Source organism: Cariama cristata, unplaced genomic scaffold (assembly GCF_000690535.1).
Source record: "Cariama cristata isolate BGI_N322 unplaced genomic scaffold, ASM69053v1 scaffold4754, whole genome shotgun sequence".
NCBI classification, from domain to species: Eukaryota; Metazoa; Chordata; class Aves; order Cariamiformes; family Cariamidae; genus Cariama; species Cariama cristata.
In genome coordinates this window covers 27,294-44,196 of record NW_009613396.1, presented here as the reverse complement: position 1 = coordinate 44,196, position 16,903 = coordinate 27,294, and the positions used below count along the sequence as shown (strand labels likewise).

General features: G+C 35.6%; 1 protein-coding gene across 1 annotated transcript in view; it reads right to left on the bottom strand.

Annotated features, from left to right (window-relative positions):
• Positions 1-16,903, bottom strand: part of LOC104160772 (A-kinase anchor protein 6-like) — a gene marked incomplete at both ends in the record, with an annotated part of 47,779 nt that overhangs the window by 30,537 nt on the left and 339 nt on the right. The window contains 1 exon segment of the mRNA XM_009698987.1: positions 16,868-16,903. This exon segment is cut by the window's right edge and continues 30 nt beyond it. Within this exon segment, the coding sequence (XP_009697289.1) occupies positions 16,868-16,903 (36 nt within the window).

Genomic DNA, 16,903 nt, shown 5'->3' with positions numbered 1-16,903 from the left:
TTTTTTTTTTTTGCAGAAATTCCTGCTTTCTAGGACACTGTATTTAACATGGTTTTTCTCACAAATGCTTTATGAATAGGAATAATGAACAAAAAGAAAATTAATGTACATAATAAATGCAATTAATTACACACAAAGCCATTATTTTTGAAACTTATAACTTATCTGCTTTATCTTCTTATACAGTGAACCAAGAAGAAAAATTACAAAGATTTTCCTACAATACAACGTGATACAAAACTTGTACCTCGTGAAAGCAATTTCTCTACTAGAAGTACAGTGCAATAAAGACATTTTAATCCTTTATAAAAAGAACTCAACAAGGTACAACATTATAAACATGTTATTTACATGCTAAAAAATAACTCCACATTTGAGTGGTTCCATACAGTTCAAGGGCTTCCCAGGAGCATAAAGTTGCCATCACACATGTTTGCAAAACTATGTCCTCAATGTACATTAGTTGTCTGGCTTTCTGTAAATTACTAAATGCAGAGGTTTTGACTTTGTGTAGCTTTTTAAATTTTTGTTCATTTTGGCCCTCATAAGTAGACTACTGTGCAATGAGTAATTTCCCAATTGCAGCTGGTTCTGCAAGAGAGTAAGGTCCGCTTGCCTGGAAGAGTCTTATGAAGTGAAGCCTTCAAATTAGACTTGAAGCATTTAATAATTGCAGTTTAATGGACAATTCTTAGAAATTCTTGTAGATGTCTAATTTATAGCTCCTCCTCAATTGCCATTTTTCACTACCAAAATTAAGCTATCTCCTTTCTATAAAATGCTAATAGCTGTATTTCTTATCCAAGGCCAGATTATTCAAACAGCAAGGCAACAAAACCAGTACCCATTCAATTACAACAACTGAATCTTGGCCTTTAAGAAGGGAACGTGCAAGACTAAGTACAAAACCTCCATTAAAGTCAGCAAGATCAGATTCTAGTAATGCAGGACCGTGTGTCAGCACACAGAGACCACTGTCGACTAGCTAATTTGCTGCAGGAACATACCACGACCATACTAGAAGCTCTTTGAAGCAGAAGTCCTACACGTCCTAAGAATCTGTGCACTCATTGTTCTGAGCATACTACAAAAGGTATCAAACATTTTAAACTGAACTTCCGCTTTACTCTTCTATGGTCACAGAAATTACACAAAGCCAGACTTAAAAGGCACTAGAATGAAATAAGGTGCATGTGTAGAGAACAGCATTGTCCTCTACTTCCCTCCTCAATTTCTAATGCAGTAAGTATTTCTTAAACATGTGCTCTGGCAGGCTCCTGCCCTCTCCACAGAAGATGGCATTGGTCCAGGTTAAGAAAGAAAGAACGGCTTTTTGAAGTAGCAATTCAGTGTGGTAGCAGATGACTCAGCAATGTGCTTTGGTGAAGGACAAATAGGAAGAAAAAAATTAAAAAGGACAAGAATCAGATGGGAGTTTTAAAAGACAAAAATTTAGAGAGAGAGAACCTGAAAAGAGCAGAAAGGAAAAGAAAACAGAGGAAAGAGGCTGGAAAATAAAGCTAGCAACTGATAGCTAGAAACTGATTCTCAACCTAACAAAACAAAACTCCTGAGCTGGTCCACACCGACACGTGTATTCTTTTGAATAGAGGAAAAATGTCTTTTTCAGTAGTTTGTAAGATACCTGTATGATGTGGGTTTTTCTTTGGCAATTTTTCAAGCAACCTCTATAATAACTTACAGGTGTGGTCCTGTCATTCTGATTTGCTGCCTTTTTCAATCTCCTATATAAGGCAACACAGTAGCAAAGAAAATCCAGCTACCGATTAAGAACTGGTGCAAAATTCACAAATCAATCCCAAATACTGTAACTACAAAACTGAGAATTGTGGTTTAAATTGCAGTGGAGATCACCATGAAGCCTTTGCCACTCAAATGCTTAGTTTCACGCTGTGTTTATTTATTCCTTAGTATTAAAATAAAGAAAGAGAAAATAGGAGTAGACATTGAGAGATATCACAAGTATTTCATCCATAATTAGGATCAAGAAAGAATCTGGAACAGAGTTGATTCAGGGAAGTTATTCTTGCAGATCTCAGCTGAAAATCAAAAGCATAAAATTTAAATTGTAATGTGGTAAAAAACCCATGTTTTCAGCATTCTTTACTTATTCTACTTGAAGTTTGAAAGAAATACAGCATTGTCAGTATTTTGTGTTTCTTTGAAAGAAAACAATGCTGTTCATAACCAGAGATGCAATGTTCATATGGAGAAAAGAGACTGGTTCCCTTCCCACATGTACTTTTCCTATTTACCTCTGCTTTAATCCCTCATACTGAACTGCTGGCCTAGATTCATAGACAACATGGATACTTAAACTGCTCTTTGAAGAAAAGATTATACTTGTGTGCACCATATGTAAGAATCTATATGAGGTTACACACATTTACAGGTAAGGTGTGGGGTTCTTTGTTCATGCGAGGCACGGACAACTCAGCACGCCAATATGATGATCAGAGAAGTCGTTTATTAATCAGAAGGCTGCATCTTATATACTGCTTTCTACTTCCGTACACGCGCTTGCTCAAGCTTTAATTGGTTACATGTACTGTCCACGCAACTATCGCGCTCCTTAGCAAAGATTCTGATAGGTGTTTATGCTATGCATAACTTCCACACAAATTAAACACAAGTTCTTTGTCTAACATACAAGCTCCCTGTTTCATGCTGCTCCCATGGCCTTGTTTCTCAAGCTTATCTATCTCCTGCCCCACAAGCTCGCCTCCCTGCATAACTCTCTGCACTTTCCCACATCTTATCACATTCTCAAAATACCCTCCAGCTCATTGCTAACACAAAATGATCCTACAGTAAAGCACTGTGTAACATTTGCTATTTTAATCCAATGTATCAAAATTATCCATTTCAAGTTAAGATGCTAGCCCCATGTGAAAAATAGGTAGAGAAGGGATCCTGTACCTGATACTGGACAAACAAATGTGTAACAAACTGCTCTGTCTTTGCAGTTAAACCATGCATCTGAAATTTCAGGACGTCCCTATAAACACCGTATGAAAGAAGCCCAGATGACCTTGGCAAAGAAAACATAGGATAGCTTAAATAGTACCTTGTCTATACAAACCCTCCTGTATTGCCCTTAGAAATATCCCTCTTCCCTTTACCTTATCATGAGTCTCATGATACCTGATAATATCCTTAAATGTCCAGATTGTGAAATTTATTACCTCAAAATCCTGGATATAAACACCGTATGAAAGAAGCCCAGATGACCTTGGCAAAGAAAACATAGGATAGCTTAAATAGTACCTTGTCTATACAAACCCTCCTGTATTGCCCTTAGAAATATCCCTCTTCCCTTTACCTTATCATGAGTCTCATGATACCTGATAATATCCTTAAATGTCCAGATTGTGAAATTTATTACCTCAAAATCCTGGATTTAATTAAATATCCTTAAATGTCCAGATTGTGAAATTTGTTTATTACCTCAAAATTCTGGGTTTAATTAAAAAGTTTCTAGCCTTGCTTGTTTCTTAAAAATTTGCCTCAAAATAACTGCCGAAGAGCAAGTAAGAATATTCAGTTTAGTATTTTAGCTCTATGATCTTAGAGCATAGTTGGCTAATGATTTTGCAGACTTCCATTTGACGATTTTGTCTTCTAGCTGCTGGACAGCGCTGGGATGCAGTGATAAATTCCAGCCATACCTTTCATAGAAGCTGTTTGAGTGGTATATAAACCATTTTGCTCATCCCATACAGTGTAATATCTTTAAAAATTCAATTCTATTATTCTGGGAGATGTCTGGATACTTTACTGTATCTAAAAGTACAGATACTTTGCACCATTTACAATATAACATTGCTCCTTGAGCACAATTTCTGCTTCCCAAAGGACATAGCAATATTCTGTCATGTCAGAAGTTTTTATTCTGCCAGTGTACTAAACAGACACATAGATAGAGTAGCCCTCAATAACTATGAAGAGCGAAGTGAGCTGCAAACACAGAGATCCTACATACACAAATTAAACAATGTACTACAGTGAATCATAGGATAGTAAATCGAATATTTTAGGGCAGATAAGTCAGAAGAATCTTGGAGAAAAAAACTTGGAGAAATGCATGAGGAATAAGTGGATATACAAATACTGACATAGTAGTGGCACTGAATTTCTTTTAGAGTATTACAAACATGATATATACATATACACATATATTTATGCACATATATGCCCCTATATGTATGCCAGTTATTAAAAAGAACGTATTTCAGAATGTCAGATCACAATCACATTGGAAATGCACATATAAAATCATCTATTCCCTATACATTACCAGATAAATTATGATTAAATCTACTGAACCTATTCTGCAGAAACATTACTTGTTTTCTCGCCTTTTGAATGTCTGCATAATTTGTGATCAGAAGCAAATGTACTCATTAGAACAGAAAGAGAAGAATGGCTGCACCAAAAGATAAGACTGTATATGGTAACTTGTTTCAACTTGCTTTTTAAGTATGTAACCACAGCTAAGAGTAGGTACAGTTGCAGGGCCAACTGAAGAGAATAAAAGCAATATAGTTCACTGAAATTTTCAAGATGCACTTTCTCAGCTAATACAGATTATGAAAAGTAAGTACACAGCTCAACTGGAAAGGGAAATCTCAATGTATTACTAGATTCAGTAGATTTTACATTTTGTAAAAAGTTATGAAAGGTCTGTCAGAATTTTGGAGTGCTATGATTGCTAAAGCAGTGCTGCTTTATGCCTTCTAAATTACATGTGTTTTCCAAAAAGAAATGGAAACATTTCCAAAAAGAGAAGTGCTCCCTCTTTTGAAATGCAAGGCCTAGAATCATAGCTGACTCCACAAAAGCTATTATCTTCCTCCAGTGAATCGTTTAAAGGGAGAAAGAGGAGAGAGCATTCATAAAACTTTAACAGATGGAACTGGCAGATACTAATTCTCCTTTTCCTCCCTGTTTCTGCACAATCCATTGTAAATGGTTCAGCTCCTGTTCAAAGAGAAAGCTTGTTCATCTGCCTCTGATTCTGCACAATGTCACTAGAGACAGTTACACAGAACATGTTAAAATCTTCAGATCAAATCTTTTGGATGTATGTATGTAATACTGCTAATGCTTCTTTACATACAACTCAAGGAAGTGTAAGACAATCCAAGAAAAAAAAAATCTAGTGTGTATTTATAACCTTTTCTGAAGAAGGTAACATCGCTATGTAATACTGCTAATGCTTCTTTACATACAACTCAAGGAAGTGTAAGACAATCCAAGAAAAAAAAATCTAGTGTGTATTTATAACTTTTTCTGAAGAAGATAACATCGCTACACCCACAATTTCAGTCAGACATTACCCTGAACCTCGGCTCCTGCCCAGACTTGCCACCTAGCTGTATTTGTTAGATGCAAACAATGAGGTCAAGCTCCAGAGAGATCCTTAAGGAAAGCTGAGGGTCCAGCACAGTTCCCAGCCTGCCTCAAGAAGACAGATCGGGCACGGGCAAGGCCACAGGAACTTTATCTCAATCCTCCAGAAGACATCTCACGCACCTCAGTCACAGGGTGGGTACTATGCATTAGGGTAACACTTCAATTAGAAATATAAACCAAGCTACACAGACATGTCATTGCGTTTTCCACAGGAAAATGCACAACATCCTTTTGCTGTGCTTACTTGCTTGTTAGTTGTGAGATTTGAATTGATTTACAAAGGAATTGCATCAATTCACAGAAGGCTTTTTAATGGTTAACTATACAGAAAGGAAGAATTCATACAATTCAAGAGGTAAATATCCAAGAATATTTAAAAATCAAAAACTTGTGGAACTTGTTCTTACTAAAACACAAGTGTATTATGTTATTGAAATGTTGCATTTCTGGCATTAAGACAGCAATCATCCCATAACCTGAAATTTCTTCTGTCAACTCTCTCATAATAAAAGCCCATCAGGCAATTTTAACAATAATGAAGCAAACGAAAAAATTCCTTACTTTTTGTGCAATTTTCTGTGCCTGTTCTTCGACTGCTCCCTTACGCCATATTACAGTTTTTAGATATCTATTATAAGTGACATGTAATTATAAACTGAAAAAGCAACAAACCCTGCCAGTATAATGACTAGGAAAAAATACGTCCACAAAGCCTACTGAAATATGCAAAGCATGAAAACATCTGTAAACATAACAGCTCACAATGCAGTTCAGAACTAGATGACTGTTATAAAACATAATAATATCCTACCTTCTAAACTACATATAGACTCCAACAAATCCTCAAGAAAAAAAAATCACCAGGATGAGGATGATTTATGTGGCACTGCTTTTTGTGTGTATGATTTTGTTTATATGCACACACACATATATATTTACATATATACGTATATATTTATAAAATAAATTCTTTCAACCAAGTCACACCTACCATAATAAAAATTCCCATTGGCATCCTTACTTTCAAATAAAAATAATGATATAGTGTCAATGACCTTTAATTTTAAATCTTGACATTACTAAATCTTACCTATATCATTGAAATAGTATTAATTTAGTTTTTCCCAACAAATCTGGACATCAGTAGGTGTTATTATCATCACATATACATACACTAAACAACAAAATGCATCCCCTCAGCAAATGTTTTGGTTAATTAATTTGCACGATGACTTAACATACATTTTTTTCATCATACTGAAAAGTATTTATATCATTACATCATTATATCCAGTAAACATTTGTGTTTGAGTCAGATTAGGATACAGACTAAAGACGCCTGTAATAGGTAACATCTGTGCTGGAATTTGATATTTACTGTACTATTTCTCCAGAGACCATTGGTAGAGTACATTAGCTCATTTTCTAAAGCCTGTATTAGCATATTTTAATGTAGGAGCAAAGTGAAGTGAGAAGAGTGAGAAATAATCATTACATTTGGTCAAAGTGCACTTACATGCATTCATGTATTGCTGAGGTCTAAACCAGAAATTCTGGAATAAGCATATATTTCAAAAGTGTAGATATCCAAATAAGAGTGAATTTTTATTTTTAGAACTAGAAGAAGAAACTAAGAGTAGTAAAATACTCATTTTTTCCTCATCTTAAAGCTCCGATTCCCTTTTCACAGCCAAATGTTCACCTTTTTTCTCCTGAGTCTCCTGAGCGCTGAATCATCCAAATGTCTATTTTAGGACAACTTTAAGACCTCCATAGCATTGCAGATGCTACTCTACTCTTATATCTACACTCCCCTGAATTACACATCAACCTTCTATGTCCAAATACATTGCTAAGAAACTAATGAATGCATCTCTACCCTCACAAGAAGAGCACTCCTTTGGAGGGAGTGTCACAGGTTGCAGTATTTTTGCCCAGTGTATCCTTACTGGTTTGCTTTGAAGACACTCAAGCTGATTTAAGGAGCTGTTCAGATTGTACATTTGTATTAAGGGGAGGGCTTAGATGCTCCACAGATTGTTCACAATTCCTTTCCAAAGGCCGTGCATATGGACCTCAAATGAGTCAATTAGGCAACCTATGCCCCCCCTTTTTTTTTTTCATTTTTAAAAATCTCTTTTGCCTGTCCCAGAAGGGATATCCAGTGCTGGTGACTTCTACCACTCTAAGGAATATTCAAGTCCCTTTGTCACAAAAGCAGTAATTCCAGTCATTTTTGTTGGTATTCTTTCCCTGCTCTTCTAGAAAGTCGAAGCTTAAAAAGGGTCCAGCACACTGTCTGCAACATTTATTATTTATTTATTCATCCCTATAAATTATGCAAGCCAGATCCTCCATTATCACTGGGGTTACCAGTCAAGTCCTTTCCAGCTCTTAGCTACTTTGATTCCCTTGATACATAGATAACAGCAGACTAACCAAGTAGTTCTCAGTTTCTTCTCAGAAATTATATCACAACAGATAGGAACTTCTTATTGTTTCTCCATTTTTTTCTTCTTTTTCTTAGCTTCCAGTTCTTTTGTGCTCTTATTATATTCTAACCAGCAGCCTTCCATCTTAATTTGATGCCTCAAATAATGACCAGCTTTCTTCAGAAGGCAACTGAATCTCCAGTAAAGTATGTACGCTCTTTCTGTGTCTCCTATGGCACCCAAGCAGACAATTAGAGCACAGTGGGTTTGCATAAATATGGGTCCTATCAATAGACTTGTTTACTAAATTCTAGTAGGAGAAATAAAATCAGTTTAACTTCATTGTATCTGCACAGACTGAACAATTGGCAGGAGAGGGGAAAAGTTTTTTTCTATTAGGCTGAATGGCACAGTTTAAATCCACCTAATTCTTAAAAAGTATTGTGTTAAACTACCACTATTTGCTTTTTTTAAAAAAAAAAATTAATTATTAGTGTGCATTAGCTAAATGTTAAAGGTATAAAATTTAATTTTGAAATTCTGGTATTATCCACAACTACACTAGATCACAATTTAAAATTAGATTACAAATGTTGGTGTTTATTGTTTTTTCTAAGGTTACTGTTGAAAAAGAGATTGTCTCAATATTAATCAATACAGTCAGTAGCAATACTTGAAGTTGAAAACATGTAAGAGCCTACATAAACTTAACAGATACACATTTAGTATAAAATACTTGTAACACCAAAAATAGGTTCAGCACTAACAATAATACATAACTAGCAGTAATCCAATGCATTCATGTATTTATTGACAAATGTTGTAAGCAATCAGGACAGTATTCTTTTTTCCATTAGGAACTGAAGATTGGGACTTCAGGAATGTGTTCTTAACAGACTTTAATGACCAGAGCAGAATAAACATTAAGACAGAAGGTAGGCAACAATACAGCTCTGATTCAGCTTGCTCAGTTGCCATTTAGCTAGTAGATATCTAAATACTACAGGTACAGTTCTGTTGCTCATTCCATTAAAAGTGTCCAACTGCCTAAAATTTTGCATTTCAGAGCTCAGACTACCACCAGTCCTGGCAAGTCTGAGCAACTTTGCACCTAATTTTTAAACCTAATTATTACCTAGAAAATTGACATTTACTTGGTCATCATTTTCATCCTTGAAGGCATTGACCTGGTAGGGGAACAAACAGCATGCCTCCAGGATTGCACTCTATATAGAATAGAGTATTAGCCTCTGTTTATATTTGATAATGTATAGCCAAGGGATTAGGACAATTTTTGAGGGATGTGGAAAAAGTGGGTTTGCTCCCCTCAGGCAGAAGAGAATTTAGCCTAAAACCTACAAAATCAAGATGACTTTTAGAGGTGTGGTGGTGTTGTAGTAGTAAAGCATGTTAAGATGTGGTAAACAAGCCACATGTTTTTCCTTAAAAACATCGATCTGAGCAATACTGTAGAAATACCATACAAATTGGAAGACTTCTAAACAATGTGATTGTTTGACCAGATACAGTTTGAGAAACATGGATTTATTTCTGGTACTCCATGTTTTCCATTCTGGCTTTTCTCCAAACCAGGGGAATATGTTCAGGGCACAGAGGAAAATTTGTAAATTAAAAAAAATGTAGGCACACTGAACTACTCAAAGAATAAGAAAAGCTAATAAACCTACCTGTTTGATGTTTAGGCCTGGACTGTAAGTAAAGGGTAGCCTCTGCCAAACACAGCTTTGGAACAGTTATTCTGTATTTATCAGCATTTACACTTGACTGCCCTACTGAATGCTGTGATTCCACCGAGTTCTTCAGAGGCAAACTAAATAAGAATACAACTTCTTAACAAACAAATTGCTTCCTTTAAATTGTATATGAAATCTTGTGTTTTCAAAGCATAAAACTAATACATATAACAGATATGTTCTGCCAATACATAGACCTACCAAGCCATCATTATAGCATTATAAATATATATTATTATAGATCATCTGCTCCTGTAGAGTTACTTATGAGTGCCTGACATTTTTTAGAGAACATAATATATTTGGTCTGAAAAATAACTTGAACGTAAGAAATATGATAGATCCTACAAACAGTTTTTTAAAAATATCCACAACAAATTCAGTTTTATCCAAGTAAATCCTATTACCCATTGGTTAAATGCTAGGTGAATTAAGGTATATAAAGTTGCCCCACTGAGGTTGTTGGGATGAGTGTGCAATATATTTAGCATTTGACTAGAGGCTTAGCTAGAATGTGCTCTTAACCCTAACCCTTCCCCTCCAAAAAAAGCATTTCACCAATACCGGTGTAATATAAACATATTTTACATGTTTATAAAAATATATTCCACTGGCAACGTTCCATGTAGATAAATGTATTTATTATCTAGTCTTTCACCATATTTCCATAAGCAAACTTGATTTTGGTTTGCAGCCAGTCAGGTAGCATATTTCTGCCCATGCTGTATTAAGCCCTCTGGCAAAAAAAAATTAAAAAAAATTTAAAAGTCACACCAGCAGTCTGCAGTTAGGTTGTTAAAAGGAATGTCAAGTCTTAGGAATTGCTATGCATAAAAAGCAGCATAATACATTATATGTTTATAGAGAAATTACTATTTGTTTGGTGTTTAAGTGCTTCACAAACATATGACCTGTCATCAGACAAGATTTTGGGTTGGATTTGGGGGAAAAATTAAAAAAAAAAAAAAGATCAAAATGATTTGTATATATTTTCCTTGAAATAAGAACCTAACACAGAAATATCCCATATGTTACATAGAGAACCAAGATCTAAAGTTTTCTTACCAAATTTGCAGGAGAGAAATCCTGATACTCAGAACTGTGAGTCTGCAATACAGCTGCAGCTAGCATTTTCTTATTTATATTTGAAGTTAATAAAAAAGTTTGAAGATTCTGAATAATTTGTTAATTGCTTCAAAACTGCAGTGGACACTAAAACCTTAACCACTTCAAGAAAATTCTCTTCAAAAAATTCTTCAGTAAAATGCCGATAGCATGGAGAATATTTCCCCTTCCCCTCAGCATTCAACTGAAACATTCAAGCTCTTTCAAACTTTAAACTTTTAAGATTAATTTTCTCAGAGAATTTTACAGCTTTAACAGGATTAAGGAGACTGAAATTTATCAAGTGTCATTAGTTTAAGAAAGTGCCTTTGAGATGCACAGTGCTACACATTTAGGACATGTTAACTACTTCAGTATAAAAGAAGTTACATTTTCTCTGTAGTTATATTCCCCTTTCATTTTAAGATGTTTTGGTGTGTGTATTCTGTCCTCTAGCTATAGACATCTTAAATAGTTCTCAAAAACTGAAAATCACATTTCAGAGTGAAGATGATATTTTGCACAGATAACCCTTAAATGTTGATTTTTGTTATCTGAATAGCATTTCTATTACGTTTAAACTAATTTTATTACATATGCAACTTAAGGTGCCTTCTTAGTATAGGATTGTTAATAGTCCCAAAATCAAATAATTACTATTATTTACTGGCTCTCAACTTATTTGCTAGGCCTGAGACTCTCTGCAAATAACAACAGTTCCACAAATTTATGTGCAACTTGTTGATCCTCAGACATAAATACAATAGTACGTCTTTAAGTTGTCTCCATTGAGCTACATGTCATAGTTTCTAGTCAAATGTCTACTTTTACAGACACTCATACTAACCACGCGCACATGGAAGGTATAAAACTCTTTGTCAGAGAAATTTCTTTCATGAAGCACAACTGTTAAACACCCAGAAGTCTTCTGAGAAATATCTCTGTGAATTTAAGAGTCATTATTTCCCTTCATCTCCTTTTGAATAACGACTCTCATAAATCTGCATAGCAACCCTTCAGTTGAAGTATCAGGATCATATCTTGCCTGCAAGCAAAACAGCTGAACAAAATTGCAGTCAACCTCTCCAATTAAGGTTTTCTTTTCACCTATTGAGTATAACGGTTATCTCTTGTGGCAAACTTCTGTCAAGATAAAGCAGTCCACACAGTATTTCCATTAGGAGCCTCATATAGACAACCCTCTGTAAAGACTGTCACTAATATTTTCTGTGATAATTTGTAAAATATCAACTATGTTATGGTAACATGATGAGGCTTAATGCTTGTCCAAGTTCTCTCATAATACACAGTTGTCTGTACAGTCTAGAGATTTAGACTCTAGGAAAACTTCACCTGTGCACTTAGTTAAAGGTGGTTTAGATACCACAGCTGAAAAGCTGTACAAATGCAGAAGGCAAGGTATGTTGTCACAAGCCTCAGAATAATAGAGCCATTTAGAGTCATCAAACCAAAGGTGAGAAGAAAGAATAGCCTTGTTTCCAATGTTACAGAAAGACATGGTAGATGAGGTACTTCAGCAGTCCTGCTAGCATTGAATAAGTCCTTTTACAGATTATGATAAAGACAGTTCTGCATTCCAAATTACAAGGAATTGAACTTACTGAAGTTATCTTCCAGACTCAGCCATATTTTGAGTGACTTATTTTAACATCTGAAAAAGAAATACTGATTTTTGCTCTTGAAAGGAACTGATACAGGAAAAAAAAAGTTGAAAAGTACTCAGAAAAGTCATTTGGTCCAGCCTTCAGTATTTGTTCAATAAAACCAGCAATATCTAGTATTATTTATTCAATAAAAACCTACTGAATTCAAGAGGAGGGGATGAGAGAGAAAGACATCTACAGTATCCTGGTTTTACATTTTTTTCAAAATGCTTGTAATGGAATGAAAAAAAGGAATAACCTGTATCTAACTGCAGATACATTAAAAACTAATACCCTTTAATATCTTGCTTTGATAATTCCTTACACTCTTCTCTTATCCAGGATTTAACTACAAGTATCAAGGAAACTAAAAATTCTTTGGCCTCCCAAAAAGTGAAACAGAGATAGCAAAAGGATAATGGTTACATGATATTTGGTCTCTATCCAAAGTTCATAAAGACCTTGTAGGGGTCAAGAGGAAAGATGAAAGATCCAGTCAAGAGATATTTGAGGCTGACCCACGTATCCTGGAAAAGGATGATTGAAGTCTCTCTACTTGGAAAGAGAGAAAAGATCAGTGGTCTGCAAAGATCTAAAGACACTACCGTAGCGTAAAATGTGTTTGTTTCTATGTCAATATATAATATATGGTTCAGATATTTAAGTCTGTGGTGAAGCACTTTACTCCACCATAAGTTAGAAGTTAACAGACACGTCAAATACAGAAGATTATACTAGATCATCCATGATGACTTTTTTTTTTCAAAAAGATAGAAAGCAATAATGAATGAGATGAAACACTAGACCCTTCCCTGAGAGAGTTAAGGGTTATAAAGTAAAGCAGAAGAATGGGAGTTGAATCCAGCTGGATCTCAGGAGGATTCCAAGAAAGAATTTGCTGTAAAAGCAAGCATATTTTCTTCACAATGAAAAAGCTAAATGGATTATGAAAGCATCTCATCAGGTTAACACAATACATAGACAGCAAGAGCACTTTTAGATATGCTTGTAGTAAAAACATAATTATTTTCATCTCTTTTACAAATATTTGCAAATGGTAATAGCTATACTGAATGTGTTAGAGAGATGTAAATGTATCCTAGCACAGCTTGAGTTAAGAGTGATGACCAGATAAATGCCTAATATAAGGCATTCCAGACCCCGGAGAGTTACGATTCATGCATCTAGCTTACTGAAGCACTCATGTGAAGCTGAGCTTTCCAGGAAATTTCCCAAGGGACGATATAAGACAAGCCTCCCACTCATGTGGCGTGGCTAGTTCTGAGAAAGGGCATTGCAAAAGTAAGAGAAACAAGTACTTTTCAAAGGATCAGTGGTGGCTAGTAAAGCCCTAAGTCATGTAGCATGAAAAGACACTGGCAGCAAACACTAAAATCCCCAGGGAACAAGCCACAAAAAAGAAACAACGCTTTTGATTACAGAAAGAGCAGAAGCACAGACAGATCTGCAACAGGGATACAGAGTAAATATTCACAAGAGAAAGAGATTATATGTTTGCTGAGCAATTGTTCCAAGGACTAACACAAAAAGTCTGCTATGGTCTAGATCCTCAAACCAGCCCTGTTACCATGAGCCAAATGACAGCCAGAGGAAGGAAATCAACTTTAAGCATCCAAAACAAGTAGAAAGCTGCAGGAAAATGGAATTGGACCTCTCCTGGCTGAGGAAAACAAACCACAAGAAAATGAAAAGTTGTTTTCCTTACTGCTATATTTGCAGTTTTAAAATTATATTCAGAAACTATTATGATACAGACTTCTATCCTGAGTCTGTATCATTCATTTTTGTCTTTATGATTTGGACAAAGGAGTAGAGAAAAGGCTTCTTAAATCTGCAGATGAAAACAATATGTGTGCTTGCGGGAGATACTTCAAACATACCAGAAGACAGATTTGGAAATGAAAAAGTCGGACACACTTCAGAAATGGGAAACAAAAAAAAAAAAAGTTCAATAATGGACAAAGGCAAAATCCTACATGTAAAATTTCACAGCTAAAATGAATGAGAGAGGTAAAAAAAACATAGTGCAGCAAAGGAGTCTGGGAGTTACAGTGAATTACAAGCTGAACATGATTCAACCACCTCCTGCTGTTGTGAAAAAAAGAAAATACTAAACTGTTAAGTATTGTTTGAAAGACATGTGAAATACTTTTTCCAGTCTACTCAGCAATGGTGAAGCTTCACATTGAGCCCTGTGTCCAGCCTGGGCACAATTCCAGAAGGACTCAGATCAGTTGGAAGGAGCCCCTCAAGGAGAGCTATCAGAGCACAGAAGAAATAAAAAAAGAGGTTATGTGGGGTTTTGGGGTTGGTTTTTTTTTTGCTCAACTGATTTTCATTAAGTTATATAAAGCAAGAGCATAAAGGATAAACAATTTTAAATGTATCTAAAGTCTAAATAAAAGCATTTCCACAACAATTGCTTTTACAGTCTTATTTCTCTTTGTCTGTATACAGGTTTAAAGGTAAGCAGGTTACAGAAGTTCTGTATTCTTCATGTGTTGGTTAAGACTTTGCTGTGTTTTATACTACTATTTAGATGTTTTTGAAAGCTTTTTCTTTTTATGTTACTTTCTGAAAAATACAGTAAATATTTTCAAAATACCTCAAATACAAGTCATTATCGTACACACACACAGATACACATGTGTGTAAACACACAGGAAAAGAGCACTTCCCTGTGACTCCAGGGTCTGTACACAGAATATTTGACAGCCTCAATGACAGGCCAGATAACTGCAGATAATTGAGATTCCTTCATGTTATTCTTTTGTCCTTTTTTACAGTTGTATTAACTAGATTTCTTCCTAGTTCCAAACAGTCTCTAGGTGTTACAGCATTGCTTACATGGAAAAAAACATTAGGAAAGTATTTTACGAACTAATGTAGACTCTTGCAGCTTCACAGATAAACTCTAAAAAGGAGAAAAACTGTCAGGCATGCTATTCACTCACTGATCTCCATTTGAAAATAAAACATTTTAGTGGATGTATAAGGGCGAGTTCTATGCACAGAATATTCTCGTTTTTTAAGCAGGCACAAATCAGTTCTGCTTGTGCTCTGACCCAGCCCAAAGCTGTGTGCAAACACCATCCACAAGCTCCACAGCCCTTTAGTTTCAGCTCAGCACTGCACTAATACAGCCACAAGAAATTTCAGATCAGAACTGGCAGTGAGTCTAGCAAGATTTGTTACGTCTGCCTGCAGAAATGCCTTTTAGGCATATTTGCTAAAAACCTACAGTACATCATGGATGTAGTCCTTTCTCTCATCAAAAGCTGGCATGTCTACCCCAATTTTTTCAGAAAAATGGCAGGACCACAAAAAACTCAAGATCAGCTCTCTATTTGGTTAGGACTGATTACAGTACATTCACTCTATGGTTAGCGCTAGTACACAGAGTTGTATTTTAGGACAGCCTACAGTTCCAGTCCTAAAATAAACACAAATAAAATGCCATTGCGCTGAGTATGAAGGAAGACTATGTTCACATAAGCAGGCCTCAGAATGTAACTCTGAAGACAGCTCAGTCTGAAGAGATAACATTTGCCTGCTATTTTTGGAGATTGTTTGCTGCCTTCAAAAGCATGTTTCATCTGCTGCAGCAAACCAAGCCATGCAAATGAACATACACATACATACAGTCCCAGACACTATTTGAATTTCAGCCTGAATTTCCTTAATATCTTTAAAGATTCAACATCAAAATTTAAACCTGGGACCAAGACAGAGATAATTGTTTAAAGACACTTCTATTCAATTGTCGTGTTGGGGAAAGGGATTGTTACTCTTTTAGTTTATACAAAACAGATTTAGGGGGGGGGGACAAAGTCCAGTCTTGCTAATGCATTTTCTTGCGGGGGGTGGGGGAGGAAGTCTGATTTACTGGCTCTGACTGTTCAAATCTTATCACTTTGTATTTCTTACCAAGACTCAGATCTGAAAAAAAATTCTACACACATCATTTTGTATGTAGTCCCTCCTGAGTTCAGTCTTCAACATAACCTTTACGTGACTGAAAGGTCAGATATTAGACCACCTTTCTCCGCACTGTCTCTGAAACTTGCTTAGTTTTCAAATGAGTGGTCATGCTTATTGGGACACAAATTTGGGAGTCTTAGGTACTGAAGCCCATTAAAATCAATGGGAATATTTCTGGGCACTTCCAAGATGTCTGGTCAGGTTACCGTTAGTGTTGTATTAGCTGCTTTGGGGACATGAACATGGTCATTAATATGGTTATGACTACTGAATTAAGTGATGAGTAAATGATGTTGCAAAAAATCTGAGAATGATATGGTTTCTATCATCTCCCTGAAAAGGATTTATTCACTTTTTAACACAGGCTGTCAGGCATGCTATAGCAGTTATGAAAAGCCCTTTTGTTTACTTTACTAGTAGCAGAGTTGAGTGAACCATCTTCACCGAAAAGTCTGTAATATAAAATTCATCCTACCTTCAGCTGTACTAGATGCACATCCACATGCTTGCT